The sequence below is a fragment of the Toxotes jaculatrix genome, chromosome 18, assembly GCF_017976425.1.
Source record: "Toxotes jaculatrix isolate fToxJac2 chromosome 18, fToxJac2.pri, whole genome shotgun sequence".
Lineage (NCBI taxonomy): Eukaryota > Metazoa > Chordata > Actinopteri > Toxotidae > Toxotes > Toxotes jaculatrix.
Window position 1 is genome coordinate 20350260 of NC_054411.1, and position 21795 is coordinate 20372054.

The window sequence follows — 21795 nt, forward strand, 5'->3', positions numbered from 1 at the left end:
CAACCACGTTAAAAACAGTGAAAGACACATGACAATACAAGTTGATAGAAGAAGATCAATAAGTAACGTGATTTGAAAAACATATACACCAGAAAAAAAAGTAAAGAACTATGCTGAGCTTTGTTCCTCAAAATATATTAATCCATAATTCTCACTTGGTTGTATCTTGGTTCATATGATTTTACCTGCTATATTTATTTTTCTCTGCCATTTCAAAGAATCCCTAACATTCTGATGCCAGAACCACATCTTGTTGATATTTGTGCATGTGTGTTGAACATATAAAATTTTACCACCAGATTCTTCTACACTGTTTCCAATGTTTCCACAGCAGAACTTGTCAAAGTCTGCCCTGTATCCTGTGTGCCTTATAGATATATTTAAACAAAAAGGTAAAGGTTTTAAATCATCTCTGTGCCTAGTTTTAGATTTAGATTTCTCCCTGTATGACTGTTTAACATCAGTGCTGATGGTCCACCCTGGTAAGAATCTGAGGGACAGACACTGAAACCTGCGGAGCAGCAAGATGTCACCAATACACTGTTTAATATCTGAAGGGGACATTTTCTTTTTAACGTCTTTGCAAAAGAGAATATTTAGATTGGACATACGTGGGAATGGACTGTTTGAAACCAGTTTGAAACCAGTGGGACATTAGAGTGAGGGGGGGAAAAGGCTGCGGGGGCTACAGAAGTGTCCTTTTTTGGGACAGCCTTTACCAGAGCTTTACCCTCACCTCAACCCACTCCAGTAAACTAAATACAGGACTGACTAAAGTTCTGTGCTGATGACAGAGTCATCTCCATGACAACTGAGCATACTTGTGTTGCTGAGGAAGACCATGACATGTGGTCTTCCTCATGTCTTTTGTCACCAAGGTCAAAAGTGAATTAAAAAATATAGAATATATTATAAAACACATTCATTGTTTTCCAAGTCCATCTAAAACAGGTGTCACGTCAGTCATATGGCTTCATTTTATAATTTACTAATGTAACTTCCTGTATAGTGTTTGAACCTGAGCTACTGAGCTTTGAGTGAGTGTGTGGGTAAAAAGGCCACCGTGTAAACCTGTGTGTGTGTGTGTTCGCCTGCAGCCATTGTGGGGCCTGGTTGTTGCTCTGCTCTCCACGCAGCACACAGCAACCTGCCAGCCTCTCCTTCAGCTCTGTACTTCATTATCAGTGTGTCTCATTAAACTGCCAGCATCTGATGCCTGTGCAAAATCAGGTCATGAAAAAAAACAAAAAAAAACAAAAAAACAAACCTGAAGCTGGGAGCATTTGGCCGGCTGCTCGTTTCCTACACTCGTCTTCTTTGATGTCCTCCGGTGCAGAAAAGCGGAGTGCTGACGATATGCAAACTGTTCCGTGGGTTGATGAATACTCGGTTGCTTCCATCCTGGCATCAGCTCTCTGAATCATAGGTTACAGTTCACTTTTCTACAAGCCAGAGATGCTGGAACTCTTCCTCTATAGTTACTGGTACATTCAGAAGCACTGAGGAGGAAAACAGACTGAGTGAGTGAGTTTGATTTGGGCCAAGTGGAAAGTGAGTGTACCGGTCGCACTGCAGAGACTGAACCCTGAACCCTGTACTGCTCTGGTGTTACAGATTAATGAAAATCTGAATGGCAGTTTGATTTTAACACTTTAGAGATTTAAATTTAGTTTATTTATCTCAAACAGCACAGGTTGTACTTTTATGTGTGGCTGGATCAATAAGACTTTAACACTAACATGGATTGTTACACATTGAGGGTGCTCTGGGATGTTTTTGACCAGTAAGAGCTCTGTGTTTTATACTTAGGTCTGTGTTTGGTTCGTATGGAACAAGGACACACATGAAAGCATGCAGGTGATGCAATTCACATTCCAGTCCATGGTTTCACTCTATTATAGAGGCTGTAATTTGCCCAGAAAAGCAGCAGAGACGGCAGAGAAGAAGAAGAAGAAAAATCTGCTTTGCCATGCACTTCTGAATTCTTCCTCAAAATTTGCTTTGTCAGACCAACAGACAAGAAAGCTTAAACCAATACGATGATTATTAATAATACATGATCTAAAACCTTTTCCACAAACATCTCCTCTGCCCCCGGAGCAGCAGATAAAGGCCTGATCCCTGCAGGGCGGTATACGGTCTATTTAAAGATGGAGCCTGCCTCAGACAGCTCATACAAAGTAATAGATCAGTGCTCATGTGGATGGTTACCGTCTCAGATGATGGCCACACATTACCACTGCACACTTAATAATCAGCTACCATTCAGACTCAGTAAATGATCCTCAGACGATATTAGCCACATGCAGACAGAAGAAATTCAGCAGCATAAATCAGCTGACTGATGAGAAGCAGGCTCGATGAAGCAGCTCATTCAGACAAATAACCTTTATTTGTCCTGCTGTGATTACAAAGTCTGATCAAGGTGAACAGTGAACAGACAGAAGGAATCCTTCAATATGATTATCAGCTTTAAGTGGAAACATACTGTGATGAAGTGATCTCTGACTTATCGTTTGAATGAATTCTTCTGTCTAATTGAATCATTCTGAGCAAATCTTAATATAAAGTTAAAGAATGTGTCATTTTTCTAACGTGATTTGTGTGATAACTTGTGGTTACTGTGATGTATGACAGTGCAGCTCCGGCCTTTGTGATAATTGTAATTATCACATTTTTACTCAATCAGAAAACAGTATTCATTTCATGCATATCACCCAGACTTTAACTCAAATGTTGTCGTTTACATTATTTACATGCATTAGTTACATAATTATCTGCATATGTGGTTTTAACACAGGGTGCTGCTTAGCATTCATTGTGTCTTGTGTCCTTGAACTTGACCTTGTTGAGCATTTAACAAGAGAAGAGCAGTTGTGTGTGTGTGTGCGTGCGTGCGTGCGTGCGTGCGTGCGTGCGTGCGTGCGTGCGTGCGTGTGTGTGTGTGTGTGTGCACATTTGGGTAGGGTGGTAGTTCTTTTTTTTTTAAGAGTAAAATCAAGACCTACTTCAGCTGATAATGCTAATAGGCCCATATGTAACAGAACCGTCTTGTTATTTTGTCCTTCCTCAGTGGGTCTGATCACTGAGATGAAATTTGTCCCTGATGATTTCAAAATCCTGAAAACATGATTTAGTTGTGAGAAAACATTCTGCAAAATGTCTGCTGTTTCTCATCTACATATTTAAATACATGACTATTTTTAATCCTCATGTCACTGATAAAACAGAAGGAGTGACTACTCTGATGACGTCCTGTGGGCATAGTGTAAAAACACACTGAGTCTGAGTCTGCTGTGCTCCTACTGAGGGATCAGTCCTGCTTCAGAATTATTATTATTTATTATTATTAATAGTAGTACTCTAAAGATCTGTGTATTAATAAAGCTTAGAGCCTAAGGAACTTACGTCTGTTTAGAAGATTGATTTTTTAAATTTGTGTTTTTAGCTTCTCCCTGTGAATATCTTCAGCTTTGTGTCTATCACAGTAAACTGAGTATTTCTGAGTTTTTGGACAAACTGTATGTCTGTCCACCTAAAAAGAGGGAGCCCTCCTCTGTTGCTGTTCCAGGGGTTGTGATTTGTGATTTCAGGATATGTCAATAAAGTTGGCATAAAAAATAATCAGCATATTCGTTGAAAAGTGAAACAGTCATTAGTTACAGGCCAGGAGACAAACAGGAGACTGAACCAGCTGCCGTCACTTCTGTCTTCCGTTAAAGCCACCTCCAGAATAAAATGACAGGTCAGAGTCAGAATTTATTAACTGTTGATCGATCAGTCGGAAGTTCAGTCTGAAAAAATCCGTCTGGTGTTTAGGGATCAAAGTATATTATAAAGCTGATATATTTGAGTGGAGCCAAAAAAAAAAAAAAAAAAAAAATCAATGTCGGATCTTTTTCTTTTTCACCGCGACGTGCGTCAAGGTGCGTGTCCTGCAGGTGAAGTGGTCCTGAACTGAGCTTCCTACACCACGAAAAAAAGACGTATGAATTCATATTTTATTTCTTTCTTTCAATGCTTATACTTTGTCTTTATTTATTATTTAAGAATTGCCAATGTAGAACAAAAAAAGTTCCATTATCCACTATGATCAGGAGAAACGGGCTTTCTTATATTTCTAAAGTCGGAAATGTAATTAAGGCTTAAAGACTGAATAAACAGTGGACTAGAGATAGTAAGGGAACAGCGTGTAGTTTCACCATTTTAGTAGTAATATGCTGGTGAGTGAGGTCGTGAATGGATTGTCTGACTGTTGATTTACCTGTTTGTCTTCGGTCAGTTCCTGAGTGACGGAAATGAACATGATGAATACATGGATGAACATGGGGTCCAGACTAAAAACCAACATTATCTTTCCACGCAAGAAAATCCACAAGAAACTGAACTCATAGTTATTTTAGTTATAAGGGTCATTTGTCACAGCAGTCCACTGTACATTCTTCTCTATACGCTGTGCACTCACTGACGCACACATTATTGATGTGGATAAAAAATGAACAGTAGAAGAGTAGTGTTTTTATCCGACAAGGTGCTGCTGAGCTAAACCCTCCAAAAACCATATCTATATTTCACAGTTACAATGTTTTTTTTTTTTTTTTAATTAAATCTAATTTTTTTAAATAATATTTTAAATCAACATTCTAACTGGACTGTGTGTCCATGCACAGCAGCCTGGAAAGAGATAAATAACACAGAGCTGATCCACATGACCTCAGGAAGCTTTTCTTATTTAAATCAGACAAAATAGGAGGCAAAGGTTGAACAGTGTGTAATGAATGTGCATTTTCCTCCAACGGTTCGACGTAGAAGGATTCATCTTTACTGTCCTGTGGCTGTTCAGCACGGTCACATCATTCAAAACAGTTTCATGTACAGCTTATTTAAAGCTTTATTAACAATGCGCAAAATTCATGGAAAAAAAAAAAAGGAATGCTGTTCAGTTCTGAGTCCAGCTGCAAATAAATAAATAAAAATCAGCTGGTTTACAAATGTCCAAGTTTTAGGAATCCCATCATTCCCTCTGTACAATTATACAATATAATAAGATACAATTATTAAATTAGATTTGATACAGAAAAATCAAAATAGAACACATACAGCATTTTATTAATTTACCATTCAAATGAATAACCGTTTTTAGGTGTTCAAGATCATATGTGAAATATTTGTACTTTCCACTCAGGCTTTGACGTCTGCATCACACCCGGTGACTTGGCTCTGATTTGCCCCCGTTGCTACAGAATAAGCAGAATCCTTCCTGTCAGGCCTCCACTGACCTCGCTTAAAACAGAGGAGCACTGGAGTGCTGTGAGGACACTGTGAGGACACTGATACTGTAATTCACTAGAGGGTGACAGAGGGTGTCATAATGCTGTACAGGTTGTTAAACCCCTTGAAGCAAATTTGAGATATTGGGCTGTATAAATAAAATTCGGAACTTGACCTGCTGCTCACTCAGGCCTGTGATGGCAGGTCTCTCTGTGTGAGCTTCTGTTCCCTCAGTGGCCAACAGGAGGGAGCCTTGTGCCTCAGTGTGCAGCCCAGGTGATCGTCCTGGCTCACACTAAGAGCCCCAGTACGGACGTCTGACTTTGTTTTGTGTGGATGTTTGTAAAAAACAAAAAAACACACATTGAAAACACAGTTACACTGTTAAACAGCTGTCAGTTACAGCATTTCTGACTCTGTCCTGCAGTTTGGTTTGTATTTACTTTCCTTCTTCTGTTCTGAAGGATTCAGAGAACAGAAACTGTTTAACTGACTAAAACATCAACAGTAAATATAAGCTTTTGATTTCAATCTCTCAAAATCAAACAGTACAGTGGGGCAAAAAAGTATTTGGTCAGCCACCGATTGTGTAAGTTCTCCCGCTTAAAATGATGACAGAGGTCTGTAATTTTCATCATAGGTACACTTCAACTGTGAGAGACAGAATGTGGAAAAAAATCCAGGAAATCACATTATAGGATTTTTAAAGAATTTATTTATAAATTCCTGCTTAAAATAAGTATTTGGTCACCTACAAACAAGCAAGATTTCTGCCTCTCACAAACCTGTAACTTCTTCAAGAAGCTCTTCTGTCCTCCACTCGTTACCTGTATTAATGGCACCTGTTTGAACTCGTTATCTGTATAAAAGACACCTGACCACAGCCTCAAACAGTCAGACTCCAAACTCCACCATGCCCAAGACCAAAGAGCTGTCAGAGGACACCAGGAACAAAATTGTAGACCTGCACACGGCCGGGAAGAGTGAATCTACAATAGGCAAGCAGCTTGGAGTGAATAAATCAACTGTGGGAGCAATTATTAGAAAATGGAAGACATACAAGGTCATTGATAATCTCCCTCGATCTGGGGCTCCACGCAAGATCTCATCCCGTGGGGTCAAACTGATCATGAGAACGGTGAGCAAGAATCCCAGAACTACACGGGGGGACCTGGTGAATGACCTGCAGAGAGCTGGGACCAAAGTAACAAAGGTTACCATCAGTAACACACTACGCCGACAGGGAATCAAATCCTGCAGTGCCAGACGTGCCCCCCTGCTTAAGCCAGCACGTGTCCAGGCACGTCTAAAGTTTGCCCGTGACCATGTGGATGATCCAGAGGAGGACTGGGAGAATGTCATGTGGTCAGATGAGACCAAAATAGAAATTTTTGGAAAAAACTCGGAGGAAGAAGAATGCTGAGTTGCATCCCAAGAACACCATACCCACTGTGAAGCATGGGGGTGGAAACATCATGCTTTGGGGCTGTTTTTCTGCAAAGGGGACAGGACGACTGATAAGGAAAGAATGAATGGGGCCATGTATCGTGAGATTTTGAGCAAAAACCTCCCATCAGCGAGAGCACTGAAGATGAGACATGGCTGGGTCTTTCAGCATGACAATGATCCTAAACACACCGCGTGGGCAATGAAGGAATGGCTCCATAAGAAGCATTTCAAGGTCCTGGAGTGGCCTAGCCAGTCTCCAGACCTCAGCCCAATAGAAAATCTGTGGAGGGAGTTGAAAGTCCGTGTTGCCCAGCGACAGCCCCAAAACATCACCGCTCTAGAGGAGATCTGCATGGAAGAATGGGCCAAAATACCAGCTACAGTGTGTGCAAACCTGGTGAAGACCTACAGGAAACGTTTGAACTCTGTCATTGTCAACAAAGGTTATATTACAAAGTATTGAGTTGAACTTTTGTTATTGACCAAATACTTATTTTACACAGGAATTTATAAATAAATTCTTTAAAAATCCTATAATGTGATTTCCTGGATTTTTTTTTCCACATTCTGTCTCTCACAGTTGAAGTGGACCTATGATGAAAATTACAGACCTATGTCATCATTTTAAGCGGGAGAACTTGCACAATCGGTGGCTGACTAAATACTTTTTTGCCCCACTGTATGTATAGAAACTGAGAGGCTGCTACTATATGAACAGAAGGTCAAAAAGAAGACCTGAGGAAGATATTTCCTGCTTGTTTTACTTGTAAAATGATAAATTATTTCACTGTTCAAATCTCCATTCTGTCTTTCAGGAAACTTCAGGCCAGGTCAGTTTGCAGTACTGGAATTGGCTGCTGCTATCTTTTTATTTTTTAATAGATATTCTTTATTGTACTTATTGTGTTTATAAATCTACAGACACATGCAAAAGAACAAGGAAAACAAAGCCAGATGAGGAAAGTAAACGGTAGCGTAATCGAGCTAACGATGCTCTGCCCCTTCATATTTCTTAATTAGATGATCATAAGATGGCATTCAGTCAGTCTTATGAGGGTACATCATGATATGAGAAACAACAATACAACTACTGTGATGAGAAAATCCCATGTAACGATTATGCTTCCATGCATAATACATGTGTGTATATATATATACATGGTTATCCCGAGGAATGAGGGTTATTTGCTTAGTAAGAAAAAAAAAAAAAAAAAATCAGTCACATATCCATCAATGTGAAAGAATTTAAACTAAACAGCTTTTTTTCTTTTGCCAGTTTCCAGTTGAGGCCTCAACAACAAACAAAATGGCTTCCTGAGTGGTCTCATCAGACAGAGAAACAAGTTAAAAAATTAATATATAGGGTGCTAAAATGGTCTCTGGTCTCAGATGTGTATGTCCTCCCTGATCTGTCTCCGGCTGTCCACTGACTGCTAGTTGTTGCAATGCAATGCAATGCATTTCATGGCCAATGTTGCCATATGACTGACTCTTTAGCTGCTAAATGCTCCACTATGTCCACCAGCTGGTCTCTGACAGTGCCTGTCTGCTGTTTGGTGCTGAGCAGGTACAGTGGATACAGAGTACACCAGGTTTTTAGAACAATTTTCCTGAAATGCAGGCTGTAAAACCAAAACAACGAGCTAAAAGACTCGTGAGTTCACAGTAGGACAATAGGGATGCAACAGAGCCAGAGCTCCAGCCACTGCAGAGGTCAGGTCAGACAAAATAACTGAGCAAACAAGAAACACAACAAGCCAGAAACGGGCAAGCTACAGCAGCGATGGTGATAATATAATTATTTCCAACATCTTGTAAAATGCTGCTTCGTGATAGTCCCACATTTTTTAGAGATAATGAATTGTGTTGTCCCTGCTGTTGTTCAAAGCGGCAGCTGCTTTCACTGACTTTTAACACAAAGCCCTGAGATTTACTGAGCAAACAGTACATCACATCTGGGAGGCACTATAATCCACAGCAGAGTCAGCTGAAACAGGAAAAAAAAATGAACAGCTGCACATCTTAACGGATGCATGCAATAAGAACCACACATGGTCAAGGCAGAGGGAGCTGCTCGGTTCATTTCAGCGTGAAGAATGCTCTCTCCCAGACGGCTTGGGAGAGGTCACCAGTAACGCTGATATCCAGCCAGTGTGACATGTGACTTCACTGATGTGTTTAGCACTGGAAGCATGGTCAGCCATCTTATCTTCTCTTCTGTTAACACTGGAGTGGATCAGTGATGATGGGCTAAGGGATTAATCACAGTGATCTCAGTCATAGTGTGTTCTTAATGAATTCTAATTACATGAAAGCTTCAGTCACACACACACAGCAGGTATTATCACTATGCATGGAGGCTGTTATCAATTAATATTCTCATCCTCTAAACTATAGATACAGAGACTAAATTAAGTATTTTTAAAAAAACTAGCTCATTAGCAGAGTTGTTACTGTGCACTGTCTGAGAGTTAAAACTCTCCAAGACTAGTTTGAATAAAACAGACATAATGGAAACCTGCTGTGTGTGTCAGGTTTCGCCCTGGGAGCCAGGGCGGTCTTATTTCATTTTAGTGTTTCCTGTTTCATTTTTTGGTTATGCTGTAGTTTCCGGTTGTTCACTGTTTTTCCCTCTCGTTCCAGGTGTCTTGAGTTCCCTCTCCTCGTGTGCTCCTTCCACCTCCTGATTGCCCTCCCCCCTTAATGTGTTTCACCTGTGTGTAATTGTCTCTCCTCCCCCTGATGTATTTAAGTCCCCGTCCTCCCTGCGCTTGTCGCCAGATTGTCTTGCGTGTTCATTGTGTTCTAACCAAGCTTTCCAGCGTTCGTTTCTGATTGATTATTTGTGTATGACCTCTGCCGTGATTTGTTTGGACCTCGAGCTGCCTAACCCTTGTTGTACCTCTGCCTTCGTGGACTGACTTTCTGTTATACCGACCTTGGACTGATTAAACCGCGTTGATACTCCTGAATCCTGACTCTGCGCCTGTGTCCTCTCAACCTATAACGTCAGTCCTGACAGTGTGTCTGAAATATGAGTCATGGTTGCTTCTTTTCATAATAATCACATCAAGTCAAGTCAGTTTCTTTTTTGTGGCAAATCATAACAGAGGTTATCCAGGGCACTTTTCCTATACAGCAGGTCCAGACTGTACTCTTTTGAGAGACCCAACACTCATCCGTGAGCAAGTGCTTGGAGACAGTGACGGGGAAAAACTCTCAGTCTGCCTTGGCCTGCTGGGTAGAGAGAAAAGAGAGAGAGAGAGGGGGAGAAGGAAATGTGTGTGTGTGTGTGTGTGTTCGGGGGGGACGGGGTGCGTATGTCTCCATGTGAAACCTGCAGGAATTGAATAATCATTATAATAATAAGACTAATAATAATAATATTTTTGAAGTGTGTAGGACTTCAACTCTCACTCCTGGTCTCAACTCTCAGTTGTCATGGTTTCAATCTACTAATAAACTTAGTCAGATTTCTAGATGTGAGAGCTGCTCCATCCACAGTGGGATGTACAGAATCATGAATGTCACGACAGAGAATAAAATGGTGAACCTGTTTGAATAATCTCATCTAATAATGAGCCTGCAGTCACAGTAAATATGAAGCTACTGCCAGTAGCTGGTCTACAATGGTTGCCTGGCAACCTTATAACGATGCCAAGACTACGGGAAGTTACTGCTCCCAGTCCAGAAATACACTGTTCAATTAGTCTGTAATTCCCATAACAACATGCAATTGTTCATATTAAACATACAAAATATAACCTGTTAATCAGTGAGCTTCAGAGGTGCTGGAAGCTGGAACTGCTTTCCATTGGACCTAACCAGGCTAACTGTTTTCCCCTGTTTCCAGTCCTTCGGTTAAGCTAAGCTACCCGACTTCTTAGAACCGTATCAATCTCCTCATCTCTCTCAACTCTCAACTTTTTCACATAGTTCACCAAATGTTGAACTATTCCTTTAACTGCTACAGCTACAGTGCATATAACACAATGTAAACAGCCAATTTAAGATTAATTCCCATGTATCTGAGATGACCACAAGATCAATGAGATGGGTAGCCACAGAATGATGCATTAAGCACTACCATGTCAAAATCATGGGATGTTCACCCACTCTATGTAAACAGCATGACTGCAGCATAGTGATTAATTTACTTGTTTGGATTTTATCTTCTTCACCAATCCTGCTGTGCCTTGCAGCAACATCTTCCTTTGTGTTTAGTGATATTTTCATTATGAAAACACCTCAGAGGTCAAAGAATTCAAAGTTTGTAACAAGTCACGACTGATAATTGAAGGATATCAGTAATTCAGCAATAGCAGGCGAGGCAGGGTGATAGAAAGTGGACAGTCTTACAACACCAAAGGCAAAACTGCAACAGCAAAATCATGAACAGAGTTTGGGTTATTCTCGAAGTGATTACTGAAGTGCAGACTCAGCACAAGTATGGATGGTACAATAACAGAGTGTGGTGATAAAGCAGATTCACTATCCATATGTTTTACAGATACAACTGCGTACTTTGATCATTTGATCAAAACTACCAATCCTTTGGGATAACAGGGTTTGGCAGAGTGCGACAGCAACCAATGGAAAGCATTACATCTCTAAAAAGTCCTGGTGCTGAGGCTAAATCAAAGCCAACAAAAAAATCTCATTGGTATGCGCAGTCACAAATGAAGCTGTTTATCCTTCTCAGAGAAATATGTGCTCAATAGGTGTCTGTTTGGGAAGTTATTCTTTCTTCTGCATTGAATGTGTTTCTAATAAGGCCCACATCACTCAGCAGTCCCACAGTGGGAGTGATCTGCTCTACTGAGACACGTGTGCAGCAAAGCACTTGCCAGGTGTTAGCGAATGACTGCTGAAACAAGAGTGTAAAAATAACAGCTGGTAGGAATCGGATCTGGATGAAATCTGGATGATCAAAGTCAATGAGAAACACAATGCTGTCCCTAACTGCCCCATGAGAGGCAACTTTCCACCTACTATTTTAAACACAGACAATCCAATTCTATTTGAACATCAAATTCAAACAGAATTGTGAGAAGATTAAATTCAGTCTCAGAATTTACTGAATTTTACACAACTGCTTAACTCTCAGAGCCTCGTTAAAGCCTACTGCCTGTTAAATGTAAGTATTTCATCTTAATGAAGGATCTTCTGAAATGTCATATTTACATGATGCACATTAAAACTGTCCTCACAGGGAAAACAACAGCACGGGACATGTAAACCATTTTATGGGTACCTGACATGAACTTCTAGAGGTCATGTGAATTATGATTGTTATGACAAAATTCCAGGAATGTGTGCCGGAGATTGTCGAAAAAATTATTGTCACTTTGATATCTTTTTAGACCTTTTATGTCTCATAGTATTTTAAATCGTGCCGCTTTGCTTTGGTGTCTGATAACCTTTCCGACTCACGGATTTGTCACTGTATTTCCTGAATGAAGGTACGTAAAACAGCACGACCCAGCCAGTGCAGCCCGTTGCATTTTTTTACACCTTGTAACTAAATAGTGTTTTTAAACTCTGAATACAATTATTCCCCAACCTTAGCCATCCCACACCCATGTGTTGTGTAAATAGCTTGACACAAGCAATGTACTGGTCAGTCTGTGCACTGTTTCGGTCCAGACTGCAGTATCTCTTCAACTAGTTGATGGAATATCATGAAATTCCATGCACACGTTCATTTTCCCCTAAGGATACACTCTGCTGATCCCTTAAATTTCCATCTAGCACCATCATCAATACATCAGCAATACTTTAGTTTGTGACCAAGCACCTGAAAAACTAATGGCATTCCCACAAGCTTCAGCTGTAGTTGTTGTGTTAGGTGCTACAGACTATACAGACTGAACTGTGGATCCTCAAAAAAAGATGGAAACAACTGTCTTCTGTTGGGTCTTACAGAACCACACTGACCTCTGACGTGTTTCAAGGCTTAAAGATCCCACAAATGTTTTCTATTAGTCTTTTTGTCAGAATGAAGGTACAGGAAGCCAAAGACATGGATGAAGAGCTAATTAATTACAACCTCCCCCCTTTAAAATGCTGTTTCATTTGATTGGTAGCAGACAGTTCAGTTCGGATGTATGGACAAGATGTGAACACAGTGTATGCAGTTAAGTCAGCTGGCTTATCTCCAACTATATGAGCGGAGCTTCAGAACAGGCCTTGGAAAGAAAACACCACACCGAACTGTTAGCCATCATCGTGAAAAATAAAAGTGTCACTGAGGGACGCCGGTCGTTAATCCACTGCACTGAGGCAGGACTGGTACAGGCTGCCATCACAGTAAAACTGCTTCAGACCTGAATTTTAAATGAAGATGTTAGCATATGTTGCGCAAACCCCTGCTAAGTTGTTTAATTCTTAACACATTCAGAATGTGGGTGTACTCAGGGACAATAACGCATATTTTCTGTAAGTTCCCAAACAGTATAGCAGCATGTGAACCTAGTTGCATATGTTTAACACATGTCACATCTACGAGTAATGCAACATGTGCATTGTTCCACAAATATGAAAATGGTGAAGAAGACAGAGTGTGAGGGTTTGATCAGTCAACAGAACAGAACACTTCATCCCTCTAATTGACAGACCCCCCCCCCCCCCCAACCTTTTATTCCCATGACCTCAAACTGAGGTCAGAGCATTTCTCCAACCACCAATATTCACACACACACGTGAAAACCATTTTCACATTGTTGATGTGTTCACCACAAAGACAGAGAAAAAATAACTTTGGATTTATCAAAGGGACAGAAAGCAAGCTACTGGACTGTGAGTGAAGACAGAGTCAGAGGATGAGGAGTTTAGACCCTGCTGTATGTTCCTGAGGAAGTGTCCCCCGAGCAAGACGCTGAGTCTATCACCCAGAAATATTACAGCGTGATAACACAAGTCACACCCTCACCAAAAGCTTCCTATCAGCTGGCACATCATGACTGTGCTCATGTCCTCTTTTATTTTTCAACCCCTTAAAAACCAGCTTTCCTTTCATTTCCTCTAAAGTAGTTTTTAAGGCTGTTGACCATATGTTATTTAATACATTTCCCTCAAATTTATCGAGACCCGTATGGTGTCTTTGGTAGCCTTAGCAGACTTTGAAATGGTGTTCTGTGAGTATGAATGTGTCCTAATTGACCCACCGGTGGGTCAGTGGGGTCAACAAGGGTTAAGGAAAGTGTCCTCCCAAGAGGAACAACAGCATCAGTCAGCACACAGAGCATTTGATTGAGCACCCTCTAGCAACCATAGCAATTATAGTTCCTGTCCATCAGGAGTAAAGGGGGAATAGTTTGATGTTTTAGATCTACAAAGTCCTCATAGGCAGGAGGTATGGGGTGGATGGATAAAACTTTGTTGGACAGCCGCTGCATGTGGCATGTACTAAAAGTCAGGACATTTCTGCCTGTGCTCCATCTTCATTTTAACCATTCAGCTTCAAATGTCTCTTGTAACCTTACTTTAAGGAAGTGTGATGCTAAATTGGTGGAAGAGCGCTGTCAAACATGATCAGCAGCTGGCTCTCACTCTGACACTTATTGATTGGTAAATGTACAATAATAACATTGTCTTGTCCCATTGACACTTCATAGCCCCAGCTAATTTTATAAGAATTGCTTATAAACAGTGATTTTGAAGTGATGCCATGTTTCAGAAGTCTGCTGCAGAAAATGATGCATTACTTCTGCTGAAGCTCTAAGAGACTCCAGCTGTAAAACACGGTGAAATACAAAGGATTTTGTTTTTTATTGTGCTCCATGTCTGGCTGGTGATGACAGTACAACTCCCTCCAAATCCCAAATAAGTCTATTTGAGTTTCTGTTGTAGCGGTTTTATGTTCATAAGAGCTCTAAGAGGGAGGTCACCCTCTGTGTGGTACACTGACCCTAACATAGGTTACATCTCTCTGCAGGATGACTTATTGTCCATTCTTTTGTCTGTGAATGACTTGACAAACAAAAGGAATTTATTTATGCATAGTGCATATTTACATGATTTTTTTTTTAATGGGCTTTTATTTTAATAATAAAAATTTTAACAATAAAAGCCCACAGGATATAATTAACAAATAAGTTGCATTATTATAAATGTATAGACAAGATTTTATTGAAAGGAAATTCATAAGCAACCCAGCAGTGTTAAAAATTTAGCCTCAACTTTAGCAGCTGCAACATTAAAGTGATCTATACATGAATGCATCAGTGATCAGATGCTCTTGATGGCTTAAACTGGGACCTGAGTACTAATTTCGTGCCATAACATGTAAATGTTCTGGTATGACAATAAAAGTTCCTTGATCCTTGATATAACACACAATACATTATTCTCACATGGTTATTCTGCATAATGACTACTTTTATTTCTGGTACTTTATTTATAGTTGGAGGCTAATACTTTTGTACTTAAACTTTTACTGCATTAAAAAAAAAAAAAGAATTTCTGATATTAAAAAAATACAGGGCTTTTACTTCTACAACAGCTTCCACTGCAATTCACACAGAGCAAAGTATTAAAACAGATACTAATACTGTTCATCTAGGGCAGCTCAAGAATGACTCTGATTCTTTTTTTTTTTTTTTTTTTTTTTAATGATAACTTTCCTCCATGTGACAGTGACTCCACCCTACCTGGCGTCTGTCTGTCTCTGTCCTCTGCCTGTCCTCTTTATCATCATCTGGCCGCTGGATTAACAATCAGAACAGATTATAGCCATAATAAGCCCCAAAACACAGGTTCAAGGGTCAGCTTGTGCACCAGAGGCAGGGCTGTGCACTTACAGGGCAGCGTTTTGATAGATACTGTTCTGCTATTACGCTCCATGAAGCTCAATTAATCTGCTCTGTGAAGTCAGAACTGGTTATTACTCAAAAACCTGATCAGAATATTTCTTCAAAATCAGAACCACCAGCCGATTTGTTCCATAACAAAAGTACTGAAAGTCTTTTTTTCCCCCTTCAAAATAAGGTACTTGTGTACTTGACTTATAACGCATTTTTTTAAATGTATCGACCCTAAAAAAAAAAAAAAAAATCAAGTTGAAAAAAGAAAAAATAGTCGACTTCAGTAATACACCAAAAGTGAATCCATAACATTCGTCGCAACAATCACAAGGCTGAAAATGGATGATTAAAAATACGTATGGGTTATAATACAGGCATTTTCAGTCATAATATTATATGAATTAATAAGTCCTCTCCCCCGTGCTTCTCCTCGGCCAATTTGGAGCCATTAGGCCTGTAATGATTTACTTCCAAACCCGCAAACATCAAACGGCGGAGAACAATGAGGGTCTGGCTGCTGTCTCTGCCTGTGCGTCTTTAATTCTCCATAACAAAAGTACAAAGGCCGAGACGGAGACCAAAGGCTTTAGCCCTAAACACATTTAACACCTCTCTGGGCCGCGGCGCCGCGCCGGGCCGACGCGCACACCACGGCCCGTCTGGAGCGCCTGTGATAGGGACAGAGGAGGAGAGAGGAGCAGCCCCGGGGAACACAGACAGTAGCGGGGCGGTGGGTGTGTTGTGTATGGGGGGGTGACGGGGGGGGGGGGGGTGTTGAGACAGAAACACCTCATCTTCTCCCTGAGTGTCTGAACAGACCTGAATGAAGTGTTTGTGTGTGAGAGAGAGTGTCAGGGAGATCCGTTTTTGTCAGACTGCAGTCCGCATCTTCAGCGGTCCCCTCTGAACTGGAGCGGAGCGGAGCCGCCTGTGGGCCCGCAGGGGACAAGACACAAGACGTAACCTCTTACAACCACCGTGAAAAAACAAGGAGGGGACATTTCATTTCTACACATCCAAAAGAGACGCAGCCTGATGTGTGAGTACATGTTGTCTTTGAACAAACTTTGTTATCACTGTGACTCAATCAGTTCTTAATGTCGTGTTTCTTTTGTCAAACCTAACCAAACAGTTAACAAACAGGAACTAAAGTCAGTAAAGAAGACATTTGTCCAAACAGTGGAGTAAAATGTCCATGTGATTAATACTTTTGACACCAGTTTTTATGTCCTCATTGTCCCACAGACTCCCAGTGCTCTGTGTAAAAAGTTTCATCATTGCGTATATATTTTCTTCTGATCTGACCATATGATAAACTGATATGTGGACAAGTATTTAACTTTTCCCTTTGACATGAACTGGACATACAGACATGTCCATAAACTATTGTTATAACAGCGAACCTCCTGTTTTACGCATCATATGGTCTAAACAATATCTATGTTTATTTTGTTTGCCAAAACCTCCTCCACAGACATAGACATGTACAGTGGGCCCTAACAGAATTATCTGGGATTCTGGAGTAAAGAAAAAAAAAAGTTCTGTCAACACCAATCACAGATACAGAGAGTGTAAAAATTCAGTTTATTTAACAATGTTTTACAGCTGTGTCTGAAACATGTCATCAGTCGCAGGGCGTAGAAGCAGTTCTCTTAGGGAAAATCGTGAGTTCACCTCTCTCGGGATAATGATATCAGGCCTTATTGTAGCGCGTCCCACGTGCCTGGTGTGAGCTCGTGCCTCTCTATGCACCCGTTTCAGTGGCGGAGGGCAGACAGACGCCGGTGGCGGCCGTCGCCGGAGAGGAGCAGCAGGAGCCGTGCCCGCGCAGCGCTTTGCTCGACCAAAGTCGGCGGCACCGGACGGCGTTCACGCGAGAGCAGCTGTCCCGGTTGGAGCAGGAATACGGCAAGGAGAGCTACGTCTCCAGACCCCGGCGCTGCGAACTGGCCACGGCGCTCAACTTACCGGAGACGACGATAAAGGTAGAGTGGTTGAACAAGCCCTGCAGCTTAACCCTTTTACCCTGAAACCTGAAAAGCTTAGTACCTGAACAGCGGCTATTAATATTACTGAATGCTTAGGAAGACACTGGGTTCTACTCATGCAGTAGCTTCCTGATGAAAAGTTAGAGAAAAGTTACAATAACACAAAAACTTTACTCAGACCGATCACCTATAACATTAAATAATAAGCCCTCTCTTTCTTTTATGTCTTTTGTTTTATTTATGTTTTGTTAAAATGATGTCATGGTTGATGCACTGCAGAATATAACCACATACACTGCAGATATCATATTTACTTTACTGGACTTTAAATCTCTGCTCAGCTCAACATCACTATAAATGATCCCAGCAGTTAATTAATGTTTAATCATTCACAGGGGGTGAGCTTTACAGTTAGACCATCATCCTAACTGTATTTTTAATATCATTTTTAATATAATACTCTAATCTGCTATTAACTACCGGTGCTCAAAGTCAGGTCTGGGGACCTCCAGGGGGTCCCTGAGGTTTTAGGTTGTTCATTAGGTCAGTGAGGATAGGGCTGCAGGCAAAACAGGCCACTGTGCAACCTTATTGTGTGGCAACTGGTTTGTTTATGTGTTTACATGATTTAACTGAAAGTTTTGTTTTGTTTTGTTTTTTTAAATATCCTTTACTCAAGGCAAACTTTCCCACATTGCTTTTGATCATGTAACATGGTCTTCATCAGCAGATGAAATTTGCTCTGTTGCCATGATGTTTTAAACTTCCATTATTGTGAAAACACCGGCTTATAAGTTTATACTGACAGTTGATCTTTGACCTTGGAAACAGTAGTTAACAGAAACAGTCTCCACTCAACGTCCGCACACTGGCTTTGGCACTTTCATCTGTTTTGTAAGGTCTTTGTCAAGTCAAGATTAAAACTAGAAACTCCTGAACAGTCCTTTTACACAGCAGACATTTTGATTTGTCACATCAGGAGAAGCACAGTTAACATTGACAGAGGCTCTGGTGTATTGAAGTGTTCAGTGATTTACTATTTATTAATTATTTACACCTGTACCTTTCTACTGTGATACGTCCAGATTTTGCCTAATATGACTCAAACTGACAGGTTCAAGAATGCACTGTAAATTTAAATTGTAATTGATGAAGCACAACAACATGAGCTGACATGATTAGGGCCTTAACGTGGCTGCTGCCTTATTCAGGTCACCTACTTTAGCGTAAGTTTAAATTTCGAGTAGATAAAGTTTAGCTTCAGTCTCAACACACTCATCTAACCTGTGTGAGCATCCCTACACAATATCTCGTGTATATGATTTTCCACTTTCTCTTTTCACTAGATAGTCTTCTTCAGTCTGCGTAAGTGTGTGTGTAGTTGTAGTGTTGGTGTGCACTGAAAGTTTGGTCGGCCCACAAACCAGTGCGACTGAGTTCAGAGCTGGGCTGGATTAAGCATTTAGCATTAAGACTGAAGGAGGGAGAACACAGGTAGCCTGTCCAGTATTGGTTGTAACTGGTCATGGTCAAGTTCAGTACATATCCCCCAATAAACAGAAAGCTGTTCTTCTTCTACTTTGTCTTTTTATGCAGATTGGACAAAAGAGATAAAATGTCTTCATGAATGAGCTTTTAGAGGTGTTTGACAGAGAATTTTGTTGACTTTGGATTCCCTGTCTTTGTGCTAAGCTAAGCTAACTATCCGTTGCCTCTAGCAACATATTTACTGCACAGACATGAGAGAGGTATTCATCTTCTCATCAAACTCTTGGCATAAAACCTAACAGGCATATCTGCTAAAATGTAAGAAAGCAAATAAATATATTTTTAAAATGTCCATCTATTTTTTTAATTAGTTAAATCTGGTTTGTCCAATCTGTACACAACCAGAACAGTAATTTGTGTTTTTTTGTGCATCTTTTGCTAAAAATAAAAATTCATTCATCATTTTTACATTTTTTTTTTTAACATATTAAACAAGATATAAAATGTTAACTCGCGAGTATTAGAGGTGCATTTTTGACCTCTGGAGAAAGCCAAGCTAACTGTTACCACATGCTTTTCATCTATATGCTATGCTACGCTAATTTTCAGAACAATAACACTGCTTTTGCTCGATAATATACCACCTTCATTGATTTTAAGACCTTATGAAATCCTATTGTCTCACCTCATTTGTTCACACACAGTTTCTTCACAGTTTCACAAAAAAAAAAATCAAAACCAAGCAGGTCAAACCAGAAAGTGAAAAATCTGTGGCAGCTACTCACCTAATGACAAACGACAACACCCCTTTGACATTTCCCACGAATGTGAGTTTTTCACCTTCCCCCTCTTATTTGTCGTTTCAATCAGCACAGAAGATTGAGTAGTGACAGCTTTAGCAGCATCTAACATTTGACGCAGAGGCCCCGCTGACCCAATGCAGCAGCTTTAATATGCAGTAAATGCACCCACCTTTCTGGCAACTACTGGAGGGTCTTTTATGAAAGAGCAGGAATGCGAGGCGAGGCCTTGTAAACGCTGCCACCTGACGTTTTAGAAGCACAGCCTTTCCGGGAGATTCTGTGAGCTGGTAAAATAGTTGAGGACAGACACACAGACAACTTGTCAGCCTCAGCTTTAAAGTTTTCAGAAGGTGGAGACGTCGGGCCAGCTGCAGCTCAGAAAAACAGAAATGAACTTGACAAAATGAAGTGAAACTTTATCTGGTGCAGAGTAATGTAATTAGGATATTTAGATAAATTTAGTTGAATTTTTACAACAAGTTGTCCGTGTGCAGATAGACCTTATACATTCTTGTGTTGATTGCAACAAAAGTTATTATTCTTTTCCACCCCCAATGTAGAGGGGTGCACTGGAATAATAATAGAAAAGGAGGTCTGACAGAGCTGTGGGGGGGTGTCAGTGTCAGCAGTCATGTGGTATTGCAGGGGGGAGTGGGTGGGGGCGTTGTGCTTATTCTTAAAGCGTTAAGTTGCTCTTTAAGATGCAGTAAATGTTATGTCATTTAAACCTATCAGGTTACCGCTCTGAAAGGTTGCCATCATGGTTAAATGTGTTGGTAGGACACAGCACACCACCCCGGTCTCTGCTTTGTGCCCCCATCCATCCTCCTTGATACTTTGACATGACCACTGCTGTCAACGTCACTTACTGCGGCGTAGATTTTAGATCATATTGTCCTTACCTAATATAAAAAACTGTTAGGCAAGCTAGTTAGGAAGCTGTGTGAGACGTTGCATGCATCTCCACAGAGGAGGCCCACTGTGACTCCACCCACCATTTCCTCTGTCCTTCCCTGTGTCCAGGTGTGGTTCCAGAACAGGAGGATGAAGGATAAACGCCAGAGACACTCCCTGCCTTGGCCTCACCCTCTCGTCGACCCCCTGGGTGCGCTCTTTATAGGCCGTGCCTCTCCTTCCTCCACCTTACCATACCCCTTCATCCCACCCCATCTCCCCCACCTCCCCCTTCACCACTACTCCCACCTGGCTCTCACCTCGCCAGCCTCCCCAGCTCACAGTCCCTACAGTGCACCCATGAGGCCCCTGGATGCACTCCGCCTCTCCCAGTACCACAACAGGCCAGGGGGGCTGCCTCAGACCACAGCAGCCCTCTACCCGTCTGCCAGTATCGTGCACCATCCGGCTTCGTGCCCCTGTCCCCTTTGTCTGCACTGGGGACCAGAGCAACTCCTTAAAGCCAGAGGGGAGGCACTGGGACTGAGCCAGCCCCGTAGTCCCAAGGCCAACATCCAGCCTGCTGGTCTGGAGCGGAGAGAAGAGATAGTGTAAATCCAGATGGAAACTGAGCTGTGATCTCCAAAGTCGTCAAACTGCTGTCTAATAAGCCGCTGCAAACAAATGGCAGTACACTCACTATGACTTCAGTTAATGCTGTCTACATGGAGGAGCCTGCCAAGCTGCAACAGCAGCAGTGACTACAGAGTGTGATGTGCTCAGATGCAACTCTGAATATAGGACACAGTTCTCAAGCACCTCAAAACAGGAACTGGAAACACGCAAATCAAAGGTCTTATCTAAAACAACAACAAAAAAAATCCCACGGCACTGCTAACTGGAAGCAAACCTTTATTAGATGACAAAAACGTGTTGGAGATCCCTGCAATCATTTTCTCGGCCTGAGCACAAACTTTCTTTTCGGTAGCAGTGCTAACACGCCAAATTGAAATCCTTTCGGATAACACAGCCAGCCCGAGGACGCTTTCAAACTGCATGCCAAGCTAATGTTGGTCTCACTTTGTTTTTGTTTCCACA

At 41.2% G+C, this 21795-nt stretch overlaps 1 protein-coding gene across 1 annotated transcript; it reads left to right on the forward strand.

The window, feature by feature from the left end:
- Positions 1 to 16478: 16478 nt before the first annotated feature.
- Positions 16479 to 21312, forward strand: eve1 (even-skipped-like1). The gene is made up of 3 exons (XM_041062373.1): positions 16479 to 16563; positions 17286 to 17509; positions 20827 to 21312. Exons 1-3 carry the CDS (start codon positions 16560 to 16562, stop codon positions 21310 to 21312), a joined length of 714 nt encoding a protein of 237 aa, XP_040918307.1. The 5' UTR covers positions 16479 to 16559.
- Positions 21313 to 21795: the final 483 nt, after the last annotated feature.

Coding starts and splice junctions, on each gene's coding strand:
- eve1 (XM_041062373.1), top strand. Junction 17,510..20,826: donor TACCGGAGACGACGATAAAG/GTAGAGTGGTTG, acceptor CCCTGTGTCCAG/GTGTGGTTCCAGAACAGGAG.